General features: G+C 36.7%; 1 protein-coding gene across 3 annotated transcripts; it reads right to left on the reverse strand.

Moving 5' to 3' along the window:
- Nucleotides 1-2,791: 2,791 nt before the first annotated feature.
- On the reverse strand, nucleotides 2,792-17,329 carry LOC140241510 (oxaloacetate tautomerase fahd2, mitochondrial-like). Of its 3 annotated transcripts, none has more exons than XM_072321241.1 (7): nucleotides 17,232-17,329; nucleotides 11,056-11,242; nucleotides 10,024-10,303; nucleotides 9,267-9,429; nucleotides 7,855-7,963; nucleotides 4,243-4,333; nucleotides 2,792-3,153 (listed from the first exon to the last, which is right to left on the reverse strand). In XM_072321241.1, exons 2-7 carry the CDS (start codon nucleotides 11,214-11,216, stop codon nucleotides 3,091-3,093), a joined length of 867 nt encoding a protein of 288 aa, XP_072177342.1. In that variant the 5' UTR covers nucleotides 11,217-11,242; nucleotides 17,232-17,329; the 3' UTR covers nucleotides 2,792-3,090. The 3 variants fall into 3 exon arrangements, with proteins under 3 accessions (XP_072177342.1, XP_072177341.1, XP_072177340.1); XM_072321240.1 differs by lacking the exon at nucleotides 17,232-17,329 and adding an exon at nucleotides 11,753-11,834; XM_072321239.1 differs by lacking the exon at nucleotides 17,232-17,329 and having other exon boundaries at nucleotides 11,056-11,431.
- Between the last annotated feature and the right edge of the window lie 815 nt (nucleotides 17,330-18,144).

Consider the following 18,144-nt stretch of genomic DNA (forward strand, 5'->3'; position numbering starts at 1 on the left):
ATTATACCCCCCCCCCCCCCCCCCCCGAGGTCTGATGAGGACCTGTCTACGTCACTGTATCACATACACCATAAGCCTGCACCATGGCTCTTTGAACATGTAGAAAGACACACACACACAACCAAACAAACAATAACATCACTTCTCAACTGAAATCAATTTTTGTAGCTTGTAGTCATTCACTTCTTCGGACCCATGGTGTCATATTGTGTGTTAGAAATCCTCAGTTATTTCAACACATGGATCCTCCAAAATTGATTTATTTGGACCAACTTCTGTTTTATGGTCTAAGCCAAAAGCTAGCACTCTCTCAAGCACTAGTATAGATGGACAAGCACGCAGTTCTCCAACAGTTTGATTGGATGGAGAAAGAGCAGTACCAGTCAAGTGACTTTGGTGTCCTTCTTATAAGACTCTTTAAAAATTTTATACATAATTTTGGTAATTTCACATACTTTTTTAAAGAAGTTTTTTTCTTTAGAAGATCTGCAATGTACTTTGTTAAACGGATATCATCATGTATTATGATCCAGTGATTTACCCCTTTAGTAATCACATCCATAAAAGCATCACTTTTAGCCCAAAAGTGTCAATATATATATACATGTATATATATATATATATATATGTATATATATATATATATATATATATATATATATATATATATATATATATATATATATATATATATATATATATATATATATATAATATATATATATAAAATATATATATATATATATATATATATATATATATATATATATATATATATATATATATATATATATATACATATATATATATACACGTATATGAATATTTGCCATTTTACCCAATATAATACATTTCCTATCAGCATCAGCATCACTGATTAAAGAAAATGAAACAGTTCAGCTTTTATCAATGTCATCATCTCTATTCAAACATTCATAAAAGATACAAAGATACGGAATATTGGACTTTGCTTTGAGCATTACAAAATGAACAGTTCTGCTCATCAGATAAATGTATACAAAATATATTTCATAAGCTTCTATGTCACATTCAACCAAATGTGATCCATTGGCCATCAGCAATATCAGCGATGGAAGAAAATGAAATTTTATCAATGTCACCTCTATTCAAACAATCATAACAGATAAAAAGATGTCAAATTTTGACAGTGCTTTTAGCATAACAAATGCACAGTTCTACTCACCTGATATTATTCATAAAAGCTACATGATTCATCATCTTTTATGTTTCCTTTTCCTCCTGTGACAAAAATGGGAAAGCCATTTTCTAATTCTTTAGTTTTTATTTTTCATTTCCAGTAAATAAAACTATCATGCAGCATAACTAAAGAATGAATGGATGTAATTAGGGATGCTAAACCTGCTAAGCAAGTTGAATATGTTCCCCTTCTCAGACTAGCTTTTTTGGTACCAATTTGAACAGACATGATAGGATCTGAAAGGGACAAACGCTTGAGTTTCATTTCATTTCTGACTGAATATCATAATTTCTACAAGATGAATTTATTTTCCACTGTGTCAAGAACTTCTCCTGGATGGGTGACTAACTTTCATTGCCACAGTTATTTAACTTTCCTTTGAACACTTTAATTAACTGACAATATTGCAATAAAACTTGCACTCACAGTATATCTGCTAAAATACTCCGGCTTAAATCTACTTCATTTTCATAACTGAATACAACTGTTGGTACACAGTTGACTCAATTGACGGGGCTTCAGGGTCAGAGAACACATTGGCTTCTCCTAGTATTCAGCTAGCACACAGTCAATAATGTAATGCTGACTATACCTGTATATTCAACACTCAAGGTAAGGCAATAGCTGATTTAATGTGGTGAAATCTCAGTCAAACAGCATGGCTTTCACTCTATGGTATGCTTGTAGACACCTGTGCATTTCTGAATCATTGGTTTGCAACTTGCCAATATGTTCATTATGATATATAAATGATGTTTGACAGATTAAACAGTATGTCCACAAAAAAAAAAAATTACAATCAGATTTTTGCATTGATAACCCCCAATATGATTACACCGTCTAAATGCAACATCATAGCTCTATTTTGCAGAAAACCCCATTAAAATTGGTTAATCAGTCACAGTGAAATGTGGAATACTGTAAAGCATGTCATGAGTCTGATTCTTCCACGTTCATCACTTGGATGCTCTTGGAACTGCATATTAATGTGTAAACACAATAGACAGAACTTGGAGGGAAGAGATTCCTAAGATGCTCTACAAAAATCATAATTTCTCTTTGACCACTGAAGCAAATTGAATGGGGTTTTCTGTAAGATGTGGGCAATGAGTTACAGTTTCATACCCTGAAAATGTGTTTGAATTGATTCACTATTTACGAAGTTATCGTTGCGGACAGTATCGTAATTTTTTTTTTTTTGACATACGGTATTGGGTATCAGAATTTCTATGATCTGCATCTAAAGCAAGCAAATACACCACACACTGGCAGCTAATTGCCATGTTGGGAAGCAGCTACAGTGGACTCCTGTTATAAGTCCTTGGGACCAGCAGTTTTCTTTCATCATATCGAAATTTCATTATACAGTGTACTCCCATCATAACCAACACAGCTATAACGAAATTCCGGTTACAACGAAGTAAAAATTCAGGCCACAAAATTATTTGCTCTTTGTTCTTTATTGTTTATTTGTTCGGTTATGACGAAATTTCGATATAATGAAAGAAAGCTGCTGGTCCGAGGACATTGTTGTAAATGGAGTCCACTGTAACCAAACAAATAAACAATAAAAAAAAAACCCACATAGAGTGAACAATGATGCAGCCTGAATTTTTACTTGGTTGTAACCAGAATTTCATTATAACCGTGTTTGTTATAACAGGAGTGCATTGTAGTTTAAGACATGGTTACATCAGCTTGTGGATAGAGTGAGATAGATCCTGATCAGTTCCAGTAATCATGAGAGTGTGATTGCACACTATGAATATAGTAGCACATCTCTGGAGAGGATTCATTGAAGACTCCTTAGATGGAACAATCAGATTTTATCCCTCTTGAGGAGTGTCATCAGGTCTAATGGGACTGGACTCTCAGACGATGCGGTTTCTTATGGTTCCAATCTCATCAATTTCACATTCCACAATGTCCCCTCGCTGAAAGAGAGAGAGAAAAACAGGATGATGATGGAGTGATTTTTTTTTTCTTCTTCTTCTTCTTCTTCTTTTTTTTTTTTTTTTTGGTAAATGTGACCTGGTAACTGAAAATTCTGCTTTGAACAACAACAACAACAAAAAAATAAATATGTTTGTTACTACGTGCTTATCACTACAAGGCTACAATCAATAACAACCTTTCCTTCAGTGCAGCAACAATGGCAAGAAGTATTAGCCAATAAACTACATTGCAAATCAACTGCACACAGCTCATATATGCTGTCCATAGAATTAATCTGGTGATATGAGTGTGTAGCATATATACAATGATAACAAAACAAAACAAAAAAGGCTTCTATGCAGGAAAAGTTTACATAGTACATGCATCACCACTGAAGATCAAAGTCTAAAGGATGTTGATGTTGAACATACCCACACATCCTGAAGGACTTATGTTTGCATGGTGCCATATTACAGCAATCAGAAGGATATCAGCACATAAGGATATTTTATGGTCAAGCATACAATACACTGCAAACTTGTTATTAACAATATATCTTATTAACCAATCAAGATTTGCCAAAGAATAACAGACAAAAACCAGGACTGCATCAAGTTTCTTGTGATGAAATAATTGTAGTCACTATCAAAGTACAGAAATCACAGTTTCTGTGTTAATGCTACAAGTAGTTAATACCTAATGTAGGACAGAGGAAGTGAAATGAAACAGAGGATAACAAGTAATGACATTTGCAAATCACTTTTTCAAGGGAAGACAAAAAGGGACAACTATTTTGACCCTAACTCTGGCCATTGTTTCAGTCTCCCCTAAAGTGGTACTAATCCCTAGGTGTCAAATGTATTTAGAGACTCAAGCTGTATACCATCAGGTGATTCCAGGAAGAGATCTCTTAATTTGGCAGGATGCTGGGAAATGACTCTTACAATGGAATTGCACAAAGCACAGGCCATCAACCTCAGTGTGCACTGCATGCAAGCACAAACAGGGTACTCCATTGAAGGTCATTATATATGAACATGACACATCACGGGTTGATGGTTTGAATGAATGCAATATTGCATTTCTACCTTAAGGTAAACAGGAGTTGGTTTCTTGAAGACGCCAACACCCGGTGGAGTACCAGTCAGTATGATGTCACCAGGAGTCAATGTCACAAACCTTGGATTTCAAAAAGAGAGAACAGCAGAGGAAAATTAACAATCATTCAAGGGACTATAGTTTTAATAGAAATTCACAAGGACAATTTTTTTGATGTCACATGCCTTTTGAGGATAAAACAGAGTTGATTAAGTTGTTCATCTTATGCCTGTGCATGCCTTACCATTGATTGCCATTGTCTTACTACACATTTTGTATATTTTTTGCAGATACAATGTACATCAAATAAGCAATGTGTTCAAGGTTTCTCTTGTCAGAAATAAAGTCATCCCAGTCTTGTAAACAGTGTCATGCTAATTCAGATCTCAGTCTTGTAAACAGTGTCATGCTAATTCAGATCTCAGTCTTGTAAACAGTGTCATGCTAATTCAGATCTCAGTCTTGTAAACAGTGTCATGCTAATTCAGATCTCAGTCTTGTAAACAGTGTCATGCTAATTCAGATCCCAGTCTTGTAAACAGTGTCATGCTAATTCAGATCTCAGTCTTGTAAACAGTGTCATGCTAATTCAGATCTCAGTCTTGTAAACAGTGTCATGCTAATTCAGATCCCAGTCATGTAAACAGTGTCATGCTAATTCAGATCCCAGTCTTGTAAATAGTGTCATGCTAATTCAGATCCCAGTCTTGTAAACAGTGTCATGCTAATTCAGATCTCAGTCTTGTAAACAGTGTCATGCTAATTCAGATCTCAGTCTTGTAAACAGTGTCATGCTAATTCAGATCTCAGTCTTGTAAACAGTGTCATGCTAATTCAGATCTCAGTCTTGTAAACAGTGTCATGCTAATTCAGATCTCAGTCTTGTAAACAGTGTCATGCTAATTCAGATCTCAGTCTTGTAAACAGTGTCATGCTAATTCAGATCTCAGTCTTGTAAACAGTGTCATGCTAATTCAGATCTCAGTCTTGTAAACAGTGTCATGCTAATTCAGATCTCAGTCTTGTAAACAGTGTCATGCTAATTCAGATCTGTCTTGTAAACAGTGTCATGCTAATTCAGATCTCAGTCTTATAAACAGTGTCATGCTAATTCAGATCTCAGTCTTGTAAACAGTGTCATGTTAATTCAGATCTCAGTCTTATAAACAGTGTCATGCTAATTCAGATCTCAGTCTTGTAAACAGTGTCATGTTAATTCAGATCTCAGTCTTGTAAACAGTGTCATGCTAATTCAGATCTCAGTCTTGTAAACAGTGTCATGCTAATTCAGATCTCAGTCTTGTAAACAGTGTCATGCTAATTCAGATCTCAGTCTTGTAAACAGTGTCATGCTAATTCAGATCTCAGTCTTGTAAACAGTGTCATGCTAATTCAGATCTCAGTCTTGTAAACAGTGTCATGCTAATTCAGATCTCAGTCTTATAAACAGTGTCATGCTAATTCAGATCTCAGTCTTGTAAACAGTGTCATGTTAATTCAGATCTCAGTCTTATAAACAGTGTCATGCTAATTCAGATCTCAGTCTTGTAAACAGTGTCATGTTAATTCAGATCTCAGTCTTGTAAACAGTGTCATGCTAATTCAGATCTCAGTCTTGTAAACAGTGTCATGCTAATTCAGATCTCAGTCTTGTAAACAGTGTCATGCTAATTCAGATCTCAGTCTTGTAAACAGTGTCATGCTAATTCAGATCCCAGTCTTGTAAACAGTGTCATGCTAATTCAGATCTCAGTCTTATAAACAGTGTCATGCTAATTCAGATCTCAGTCTTGTAAACAGTGTCATGTTAATTCAGATCTCAGTCTTGTAAACAGTGTCATGCTAATTCAGATCTCAGTCATGTAAACAGTGTCATGCTAATTCAGATCTCAGTCTTGTAAACAGTGTCATGCTAATTCAGATCTCAGTCTTGTAAACAGTGTCATGCTAATTCAGATCTCAGTCTTGTAAACAGTGTCATGCTAATTCAGATCTCAGTCTTGTAAACAGTGTCATGCTAATTCAGATCCCAGTCTTGTAAACAGTGTCATGCTAATTCAGATCTCAGTCTTGTAAACAGTGTCATGCTAATTCAGATCTCAGTCTTGTAAACAGTGTCATGCTAATTCAGATCTCAGTCTTGTAAACAGTGTCATGCTAATTCAGATCTCAGTCATGTAAACAGTGTCATGCTAATTCAGATCTCAGTCTTGTAAACAGTGTCATGCTAATTCAGATCTCAGTCTTGTAAACAGTGTCATGCTAATTCAGATCTCAGTCTTGTAAACAGTGTCATGCTAATTCAGATCTCAGTCTTGTAAACAGTGTCATGCTAATTCAGATCTCAGTCTTGTAAACAGTGTCATGCTAATTCAGATCTCAGTCTTGTAAACAGTGTCATGCTAATTCAGATCTCAGTCTTGTAAACAGTGTCATGCTAATTCAGATCTCAGTCTTGTAAACAGTGTCATGCTAATTCAGATCCCAGTCTTGTAAACAGTGTCATGCTAATTCAGATCTCAGTCATTCATCAAGAAGTGAAACAGGGACATGAAAGACATGATTTCACAAAGGATCAAACTAAAAAGAAAAGAAAAACCCTTGTTTTCTCTCTTAATAGTTCAGAAAGCAACACTGGACATGTTCTAAATGTTTCTACACTATAATCTAATCATGGAAATCTTTTCCATCAATCACGATGTGAATTAGAATATGAAAAAAGCACAAAATGACTGATATAGCCCATTCTTAGAGCTACACACATATGAAATAAGATAGGAGATCCATGAAGGGGAGCAGCACCAAGCCAGCCTGCAGAGTGTGGTCAGCTTGGTTTTTTAATACAGCCATTTTCACTTCATGGAATTATGGTAACACGCTTAATACATAGTTTTGGATTGTAATGACTCCTAAATTCTACACTAGGTATCCTTTTCTGTAAACACCTCTTACCTCTTACCTGGCTTGTAAAAAGAAAAAAAAATGAAGTTTTATCATCCCCTCTTCAGCCATGGTTTGAGGTCAAACCACAAAGTTCTTTAGCTCTCCCCTAAATCAATTGTATTCCATTCTTCAGTACTAATATAGAAAGAGTAAAAGCCTACTCTTATCACAAAGGTTGACACTGATAACATAAAGTTCACATTAGGATTGCCACATGAAGTTAAAATGTATGCATGCAAATTGGATTTTGAATATTGAAATAGTCACATGAGATCATGGAAATTGGACCAGATTAAGTGATGTGAACAAAAATATTCATAAATCTGAGTACATGGAATAAGTCTGCTGACAGTTCCAATTGCATCCACAGACATTTACACTTGCCTAAGTGCACAGCTGCCAACATTTCTGTGTACAATCATGGAGCTACTGTAGCTCCATATCACAAAAAAAATTAATCATTTTTATGAGCATTTCTATTATTGGGTTGTTTTGCTTAGAAATACACATTATAATTTTTTTTTAAATTACTAATATGCAAAATTTTAGGAGGCTAAAATAGCAGTCACATGCTGAAATTACTAGCATAGTAGTAATTACAAAATGTAACTGATAGTTGGCAGCTATGTAAGTGGAATAACTTGCTCCTTGTAGCTAACCTCGATATGAACTCTACAAGTGCTGGTGTCTGGAAGACGAGTTGGTCTGTGCTGCTGTCCTGCATCGTCTCCCCGTTCACCCTGCATCTTATCCCTAGCTTGTGAGGGTCTGCATGGCAAGTGGGGTGGAAGAGAATTATACAGTAATAATTTTTGGGGAAGCTGGATAGCCAGGAAAACAACTGTGTGGAACTCACATATCATTTCTTATCATAACATGACAAAATATGACATAAACAGTCAAATATGCAAACAGCAGTCATACATAAGAAACAAAAAATGCTGCCTTTTTGTACAAGTTGACAGTCATTTCGAATTAATCTCATCATATGCACATCTCACGGACACATAAATAGATATGCAAAATGTTAAAAGACTTTACTGACTGTCAGAAATATCTGGTAGCTAAATCAAGTCTTTCATGGAATAGTTTCTTTTTATCTCAGTTATCCCAACAATATTGACTAAGAAATCACGATCTTGTCCTGACAAAAGTGGAAACTTTGAATTTACTTTCTTATGTTATATTTGAGAAAGATTTACTGAACTACTTATATTCATTAAATCTGCACAAAATCAGAAAACAAAAGTAAAAAATTTGACAATTTGACGGAGAAAAAAAATAATAGGCTAATTAACTAACTACAAAAGTAATTAAAAAAACTACTTTTGTCTTTTGAAGAGTGTTGGCAATTTAAAAATGGATTACAAATTAAGCAATTAAAGGCTTTACAGATAAATCTGTGAAAGAAATAACCATTACATGCAAATTAGGGCTGAAATGGAAGTGAATGTTGTTCTACTCCAACTCATGAATAATAAAACTTATAACAAGAGACCAGTGGGTCTAACTCTCAGCTGAACAATACACTTTACCTAATGGCATTTCACATGAGGCAAACTATTAAGAAAAATATCAAGAGATTGGGGAGTGCACCCTCCTAATGTCAGGTATTTGGGCCACTCTATGGTTACTCCTATAGGGCACCACCACTATTTTTTTTTTCTCCAAATTTTAAGATAAATTTCTTCCCCCATTGATGATTCCAACCAAGTTTGGTCATGTACTTCTTCATGTGTTTGTGCACCTGTCTGTCAGTCTGTCTGTCTTTATGTGTTCTAATTTGTCTTAGCATTTGTTTTTATTTGTCTATTTGACTGGCGCCGGACAGTTTACCTGAGAGGGCATCCTTAGTGACCACTGCTGGACAGTGGACATTTTACCTGAGAGGGCATCCTTAGTTACCACTGCTGGACAGTGGACAGTTTACCTGAGAGGGCATCCTTAGTGACCACTGCTGGACAGTGGACAGTTTACCTGAGAGGGCATCCTTAGTGACCACTGCTGGACAGTGGACAGTTTACCTGAGAGGGCATCCTTAGTGACCACTGCTGGACAGTGGACAGTTTACCTGAGAGGGCATCCTTAGTGACCACTGCTGGACCAAGAGGGCAGAAGCAGTCCATGGTTTTCCCCAGAAGCCATTGTTTTCCATTCTTGTACATCTGCCAGTCCCTAGCACTGACATCATGGGCCACAGTGTAACCAAAGACATGTTCCATTGCTTCAGTTTCCTGGGAAAGATATCATGTTATTTTGAGTATACATGCTGTATGTTAATTTTATGACGTTTTCAGTATGTTCTATATTATTTCAATCTGACTACACACGGTGCTACAACTTCAAGTTGGCTTTGATAAACAGAATGAGAATAATACAAAATAAACTGAACAACAGCAGTTCCATCAAACTTGGATCTGAAATATCGAAGTTATGCATTTTTAAAGTTCCACCAGTCTTCATACAATACTACATTGGTATTAGCAGCAACCACAGGCTTTCATTTTAAAAATACGTTTTACATTTTTGAGATTCACACTAGCATGATACAAGAATCTACATTTACTTTGATAAGTTTCAATAAACAATCAAAAATATGAATTCGTTCTTGTTGAATATTTCATCTGAAAGAGAGAGGCACAGAGAAAGGAAGTGATTTAACTGGAATTTTAGGTCAAATAAAGATATCAACAGAAACACAGCAACTGCCATATGATTTTCATCAAAGCAGCTTAATCAACCTTCTCAGTGGTCACTAGAGTTGTCCAGCAAAATTCATAGCACACTACCAAGGCTACCATTGTGCAAAATGTTCTGGTCAATCTCACCTTAATCTTCTTTCCTCCTTTGCCGATGACCACAGTCAGTTCAACTTCCCAGTCCAGAGCCTCTGTGATATCAGGGTAGCAGACATCGTCCTCTGGCCCGACAATTGAACTGGCAAACTTGCTGAAGATAATGGGCTCTGTGGGTATGGGTTGATTTTGCTCTGTGCAGTGGTCAACGTAGTTCATTCCGATACAGATCACCTTCTGAGGGTTGGTGATGGGTGAAAGTAGCTTGACACTCTCCCTCTTCACAACACGACTTGTTGCTGAGCCAATGATACTAATCAAGTTAATCAACACAGAAGTAGACAAACTCATAATACTCTTAAAGGTAAGCAATTATGAAAGGATGTACAGACAACTCCCCCTCCAAAAAAAAAAAGCAAACAAACAAACAAACAAATCAAATCAAAAAACAGGGGAAATAAATAATGAAAAAAATAATTCAGAAAACAAGAAAAGAAATCTGATCACTTTCATGTAGATTTTAGCTCAGAACAGAATCTCAATTAGATTGTCAATTTCAATTTGTGAGACAAATAGAAACTTGGAATTCATATGTAAATTAACTGTTGATGCAAGACTTCAAGAAATCAATTATTCTCTTGAATAATGTTGATTTGTTGATTCAGATGTACTCTAATGATCTGTGACAGCAATAACATGAAACAAGTTTTTATTGGCTTCAAATTGAAATGCAAAGTCATAAGAACATTTAATACAGTGAAAACTCGATATACTTCACAGTTAACATTTCTTACTCTTTATGACAACCCCCCCCCCCCCACACACACACACACAAAACCCAAGGGATATTTACCAACAGGACAAAATAAGGTTAAGAACAAAATGTACAGGTACCTGGCATGAGAACACATGAGAACACTAAAATATAAATACAAAAATTTATTGAGATTTCACGAGTAGGCCTAGTACTAGTAATAGTACCGGTATCAATCTCTAGAACTGCAAAGAGCAAAAACAGTACTTAATCAAATACTGTACATTCACCCTACTGCAATCCGCACTAACCTTTCTGCCTTTTTCATAAGGTTCTCTCCTCCATTCAAGAACTGAACCATCGTGTTTGGCATGGATTCATCGGAGCCGCTCAAATCCACCAAGTCGCCGCCGGGCTTCACCTCCACACCCAGCCGACACTTCCCCGACTCTTCGAATTGAACGAACCGCATACCTCCCGCTGAACTGGGCGACAAGGCTATTGATGACGTTGAATACGAGAAAATATTGTGTTCCCGTAAATTCTTATATTGGCATCGGTAATAGAGACACCTATGAAACAATCTTACGTTACGTGTAAGCATATCTACAGTCTAGGAGGATATAACTGTAAACTTAATCACTATAACCTTGACTGTCGGCTGACCCTCGCACTCCCAGCCCTCCCAGTCCCAGGCACGCAAACTTTTGTTATTGTGGATGCGGCGCCGCGCCGCCGGGCCCCGCCAATCATCGCTCGAAAAATCTCCGAGGGTATTCACCTGTGTTACTTTGACTGGTGTGCGGTTAGGTTCCCAAACACGGGTGCCAACATGACAATCGTTTACTGTGCGATTCAACCAAACATACTATACGATACATTCAGAGTTTGGTTTTTATCTAATTGCTGAAATATGAGAAACCACAGGGCAATTACCAAAACTTTCAAAGCAAAACAATGGAAATGACTCATCACAGATTTTAAACAAAAAAGTATGCATGTAGTCACCTGTTTACAGTATATTGAGACAGTTTTAGTTTAGCAGAATCCAGCTACCAGCTTCAGCGTCGTCATGCACATGCAGTTTTCTGTTGGAGCGATCTATGAACGGTGATTAGAGCAGACGAACAAAAAGTGGGCGTAGCCCATGGAGCTAACTGTAAGCCCTATAAAATCCCATAGAGCTAAACTTGTAGTTTCGGAGTAGCTCCCGTGGTAAACCAGGACCAAGGTTCAGATACAGATGGCGTTCAGACCTTTATTGGTTGCTAAATTTTCTCCAGATGTCAATTCCGCAGGGCTCGACATTAGCAGTGGCCCGGGGCCAATGAAAATTAATGTCAGGCTTTTGGTGGCCCGATCAACTAATCAACAAATATTCTAGACGGATTGATATGTTTCCTTTTATTCTTGGCCACCAAATTTCAAATCTAATATTTTAATGGGAGATCAGGCTGCCAAAGAGAGAAGTAAGAGTCGAGAACTGTTGTAGGCATACGTAGGCATATGCATGTATAGAATTAATGTTAGCCAGAATGACCAGATCGATCGAGATGAGATACAATAATCAATGATAATATAAGAAACAACAAAAATACATTTATTATAACGATTTTTTAAACAATATGTTCAAATGCGCTACTCTTTACAATAAGATCATTAATGAAACAAGTTAGTTTTTAGATGTTTGATTGAAGATGAGGTATGAAATGCGGAGAGTTTGGGATAGAGTTCCATAGTTTCGGAGCAGCAGTGAAAATGCCATGCATCGTGGAATCGGATAGTTCAGTGTGATACTTTGTGAAGAACGGAGGCTTGACGGATTAAGTTCAGATATGTGAGGAACAATACTAGTAATCCATATTCCAGCCAATGCTTAGTTTCTCTTCCTTTGTTATGGTTGTTTTTTGTTTCATGTTGTTCTATCTGAGCCTCTTTCTGTCAATTTCATAATGCAGCTTTTTGTAATTCATCTTTCTCTCTCGAGTCTGTGTTTTTTTCTTCTTTTATCATGTCCTGCCTTTGTTTTCCTTTTTTTTTCTGTTCACGTTCTTTTTGAGATCACTTCTGTAAGCTTCAATGAGGAAGGGGTGAAGGTTTATGTTATGTTCTTCTCTTATTAGACTTTCATCAAGAATTAATCATCACAGATTTACAAGAAATAAGATTCTTAGATACTTTGAAAGAGGCAGTGATCGTCATGTATGAGCTTAATGTTAATGATGCCATGATTTTCCTCCGAACGGACAGGGTGATGCCACCGTGTGCCTACACTGACCAGGATGCGGCCCTTCTGAGAAAACAAAAACAAAAACATAACCAAACAAAACAAAACATGGAATGCAGAGACTCCAACCCTAAGCACCTTCTGATCGGGAGATACTCCCGCCTTGAAACCTCTAGCAAACGGTGGACTCCAACTTGATGTGCGCGAAGCGCACATCACGAGCACGAAGTTCCTTGCGGTCTATAGGTAGGGTTCTAGATGCTCTCTCGTGTTATCTAAGGCTTATTTTCAACATACAATGAAATTAAGTAAATTAAGAAATCATTTCAAGCGGGAAAAATTAAATCTCAAGCGGGCGAACGGGAGATTCTGCAAAAATGGGCTTTCGGCGGGAGATCTCCCGTCGAAAGCGGGAGAGTTGGAGTCTCTGGGAATGAGAGAGAGGGAGGCCAATATGTCATGAGTGGTCAGAGTGGTTTATAATCATCTTTCTGCGATGGGACAGTTATTTTGTTACTGTCTGATGATACGATAACTGAACAGGATTTGGGCTCTTCAGGGAATGACATGGAAAGAGATGGGGGGAGGTGGGGAGGTGGGGAGGGCGGGAGGGAGGGAGGGGGGCATTTTGAAAATGTCATGAGTCATATTAATGGTTAAGCTATTCAGATTTTACAATTACTTTTCCTTTGTGACTGTGTACCAATGTACTCTGAACCGGATATGGCTCTTCCGGGAAACACATGAATTGTGATATGAGACAGACACACAGAAAAGGAGGGGAGCGGGGAGGGGGAAAGAGAAGGGAGGGGAAGTATTGGAGAAAGGGATGGCGGAGACAGGAAAAAGAGAGATGGGAGAGATGGGAGAGATGGGAGAGGGTGGCAGCAAAGAAAAGAAAGGAGCAGATTGAATATTTCAGAGAATCAGTCATTCATGTCTACAGTAGGATTATCACTATTACCAGGGAGGTGGAAAAGACCACCTCCCTGCTATTACATAATCTCATGAATTGAACCAGGGAGGTGGAAAGAGACTTTTCCACCTCCCTGATTGAACCACACCCACCCCTCCTTTTCTTCCTGCCCCTCTCTCCTCACGTCTTTCTATCCGACCCCCCACTGCCTTGTCTCAGATTATCAACCTTTTGATGATACAGACAACTTAAAGTCATAATTTACCATTTGCAGCTGAAACAAAAACCCAGCAATAGTGCTTTAAAATAGTTCTAAAATGTGAGTTAGGGATAGAAACAACCACTGTGAAAATTTGAATCAGTAAAACCGATGTGTACAATAGTTACAATAAAAATGTTTCCAGACTGAACCGTATACAGTTACGGTTTATTAAGACAAATACTGACATCTCCTTATATTTTAGGCTTTAATTGCAAAACTTTTATATGGGAGGGTGTTTTGTGGTACAACAGACCTACACATATGCATGAAAGGCGACATCTTGGAACATTTTTCAAATGACTGCTCCCAACGGTAAATGGACCTTTAATATATATTTGTTGCTTGGTGTTTGATCGATAATTAATACATCAGTTCCATATGTTTTCTATAATGTGCTTACAACAATCTGGGTAGTAGATTTAGCACAAGCCATATCGGGTTCAATTATTCCTTTGTTTGGTCTAAAATAATAGGAATACAATGTATCTTCACCTTATAAAATCCGCCCAACCATTTCCGTAATATATGAAACGAATTGACAGTAATTTCAATTCAGTTCATCTCAAACTTTGTTTTCATTTTTTGTCAACAGAATACAGTATAATGATTGAAATTGGACGTGAATTTGAATAGTACACAGGAAGAAAAAAGACGGTATGTTGTCCTGTCGATCATGTCTGTGATCTATGAAAAAGACACATGAACACACGTTTATTCCGCAAAAGAATTAGGAATAGAGGTACCCCCTCAAAAGACTATTATTCATGTTGTAATACAAGTATGAGGGTACCTCGGAAAGATGGACGTCACAAAAAAAGGAAGTGAAAAAACATATTTTGGGAGTACAAAGAGTGCGGAAACTGCAGAAAGAGGAAACAAAGAAATAGAAAGAAAAGGAAAATGATAAAATAAATAAAGAAAACAACGATAAGTGGAAACAAAAAATAAAATAGCAAAATTTCCTGTAGCTAAAACAAAAGAAGAAAAAAAACAAACTTAGGTCAAAGCCCACAGAGCCAGAACAGGACAGTACATAACGTAAGCAACTATAATAAGTGGTACATGTACAGGGAACTGCTGCCAGCGTAGTGAAGAAAAAAAAAAGGTACTGAGTATGAAAATGTGCGAAGGAATGAAAATGGGATGAGATCTGATGTTGTGCTTAGAGCGGACGCAACCTGAGAAGAAACAATGCTGCTGTGCTTACAAAGCACACAATAAGGAAAAACAAACTTGATTAATTTCTGATTTATTCATTCATAATGATGAACTGATCCCAGGACTTGATCTTGATCGTGATTACTCGGAAACCTGTTGCTTTGTGTCTGTTATAAGATTGTCATCTCGTTCACCGGTCACCTTCTCTGCGACTGGCGATAGAGGGAGCTTTGTGATTAACGAACAAAGTCGGTCACAACGCTGACTGTGCTAAATTAAAAATAGGGCTGCATAATTATTGTGTTAAAAATAACAACCTCAACCTAGTTCCAGGACTCCACTCCTTTTCTTCTACACACACACACACACACACACACAAACACACACACACACACAAACACACACACACACACACACACACACACACACACACACAAACACAAACACACACATGCTTTCTCTCTCTCTCTCTCTCTGTCTTCCTCTTCCATCCTTCCTTCCTTCCTTCCTCCAGCTGTGTCATTCGTTATTATTCTTTCGAAAAACGTGCAAAATTGTATGTGATAGGAAGAAATCATTACATACGTAATTTATACCATAATATAAGTAACATCTAGCTACTTGTTATAGTATCGTACTATATAATTAACACTTTTGTTACCGCAAATACATCGTTGTTTTCTATAATCATTATAAACATCGTCAACAGGAAAATTTATACTGCCACAAAAAGTATTAAAGTTTTTTTTTGTTTGTTTTTGTTTTTTTTTAGTTTTTGCACGTTCCAGTTTATCGTCGGAAGTTGGTAGGCAACTATACGTATTTTAGCAAAAAATCAGAATCGAAAAACCCTTCACTGGTATGAAGTTTTTTTTTTAAAGTTAGCAGCTTGTTGTTTGAGTTTTCACTCGTTTGTTTTGTTTTTATTTTGTTTTGTTATGTTTTCTTTTGTTTTGTTTTGTTGTTATTGTTTGTTTTGCTTTTTTTTTTTGGTCTTTTTTGTTGTTGCTAGAGTTAACGCTTGCTCCCCTGCCCGCAACGTTATCGTTGTTTTGTTTTGTTTTGTTTTGTTTTTTTATTATTCTTTTATTATTTATTTGTCTTTTTGTCATGTGACACCCATCTTCTTCGCGGGGATCTCCGGTCCGCCTGCTTCCGGATCTTCATGTATAGAATCACACAGATCAGCGGCCTCCATGCACTCAATGACAGTGTCAAGTTGCACATGCGCATAATAGGGCCTAATACCCCCCCCCCCCCCCCCAAAAAAAAAAAAAAAAAAAAAAAAGAGGAAAAATCAGAGTAATTACAGTAGGCCTATATTCCGATATTTGCTGCGCATGCGCATTTTTTAACCCAAAAATTGAATGATTCCAGCATTTTGCAGTGCAAAGGCCTCCACTATTTAAATATCATTTGTTACTATATACTGACAGCAATATTATACTAGTAAAATCATTAGTTTAACCATTTATGCACATGACGAAGGTAGAAATCAGCGTTTTGAAACGCTGATCCAAAACACCGTATATTTACCGGCATACCGTAAACACCGTATCTACATTTTACTGTTTATACTCAATTCTTTCGAGCTCTAGAAATAGCTGAATTCGCAAACATGCACTGCCCATTGTCGAAAGATAATAAACCCCTATCGTAGCGAGTTGTTCAGCATATGTTCCTAACTAAACGTGGGCCGGAAATGCGTTGAGATGACGTCAGAATGAACGTCTTTTACGTGATTTTATGGTTATGCTTCCGTTAAACTCGTTTAGAGAGAATCGCCGAATGCTAGCAAATCTTTTTTGTGTGTTTGAAAGTGCGTTTTGAAAAGCCGTTTGTGGATGCAACTGTATCTTGAACTAAGTGCGTTTCAAAAGCCTAATTATGGCCCCTACGAAAGTTAAGTTCAGTATAGACTCACCTTTAATGATGCATCGCTGTTATTGTCGGTAAGTCTACTGCCAGGATACGAGAGACAAAGTTTTGCACCACAAAACGTGACTTTCACGTCGACAAGCTCATTAGTTGCAAGCCCAAAAAGTTGGTCCACTGCCAACGTGTGACGATTAACTGCTTAAAACCCAACTGATGCTTTGATGCCTATTCTATGGGCCCAATCACATCACTAAATCTCATGAGTTTATTCACACTGAGTACTACTTATTGCAGGCAAAATGTAAGAATTTTACCTCAGTCTCCTATAACAATTTTTTTTTCTTGTCCTTTTTATAATACTTGCTGTGCGCCTCCAAATTGCAACTGGGTGTACAAATTATAGGGTCTATCGATTACTCTTGTATTGTTTCTTTTAATAATAATGATAATAATAATAATGATAATAATAATAATAATAATAATAATAATAATAATAATAATAATAATAATAATAATAATAATAATAATAATAATAATAATAATAATAATGGCTACTTGTATAGCGCACAGGTCCACCTTTCAGTGCTCATGGCCCTTCAAAAATGAAAAGGTGCTACATGTATATCTACTGTTGTGTCCTCTAATACTGATGTATCTTCTTATTGCATGTAGGCCTACTATAATGCTACCCAGGTATGTTATGCCTTTATACTACACTACTTCTGGCGAATCATTTTTTTTTTTCAATACTGCTATTATTAATAACCGTTGATATGGCAGCAGCATGTGGTTCTTTTTCGTTCTCTTATGTGATAAATACTTGTTGTACCCCCGTATGATATTACATGTATATTACAGTCATTAACTTTTATTTGCATGATTATAGGTATAGGTATAGGTTTCTCATTAATTTGCATTGTCACTAAGGTTTAATTTTGATACATAATTACTGTCATATT

Source organism: Diadema setosum, chromosome 18 (genome assembly GCF_964275005.1).
Source record: "Diadema setosum chromosome 18, eeDiaSeto1, whole genome shotgun sequence".
NCBI classification, from domain to species: Eukaryota; Metazoa; Echinodermata; class Echinoidea; order Diadematoida; family Diadematidae; genus Diadema; species Diadema setosum.

Excerpts from the sequence above, each read along its gene's own strand:
- LOC140241510 (XM_072321239.1), bottom strand. The coding sequence starts at position 11,348 with ATGCTTACACGTAACGTAAGATTGTTTCATAGGTGTCTCTATTACCGA. Across the intron at positions 4,334-7,854 it reads CTTGTAGAGTTCATATCGAG|GTTTGTGACATTGACTCCTG; the intron begins GTTAGCTACAAG and ends TTGAAATCCAAG. Across the intron at positions 3,154-4,242 it reads CAACTCCTGTTTACCTTAAG|CGAGGGGACATTGTGGAATG; the intron begins GTAGAAATGCAA and ends TCTCTCTTTCAG.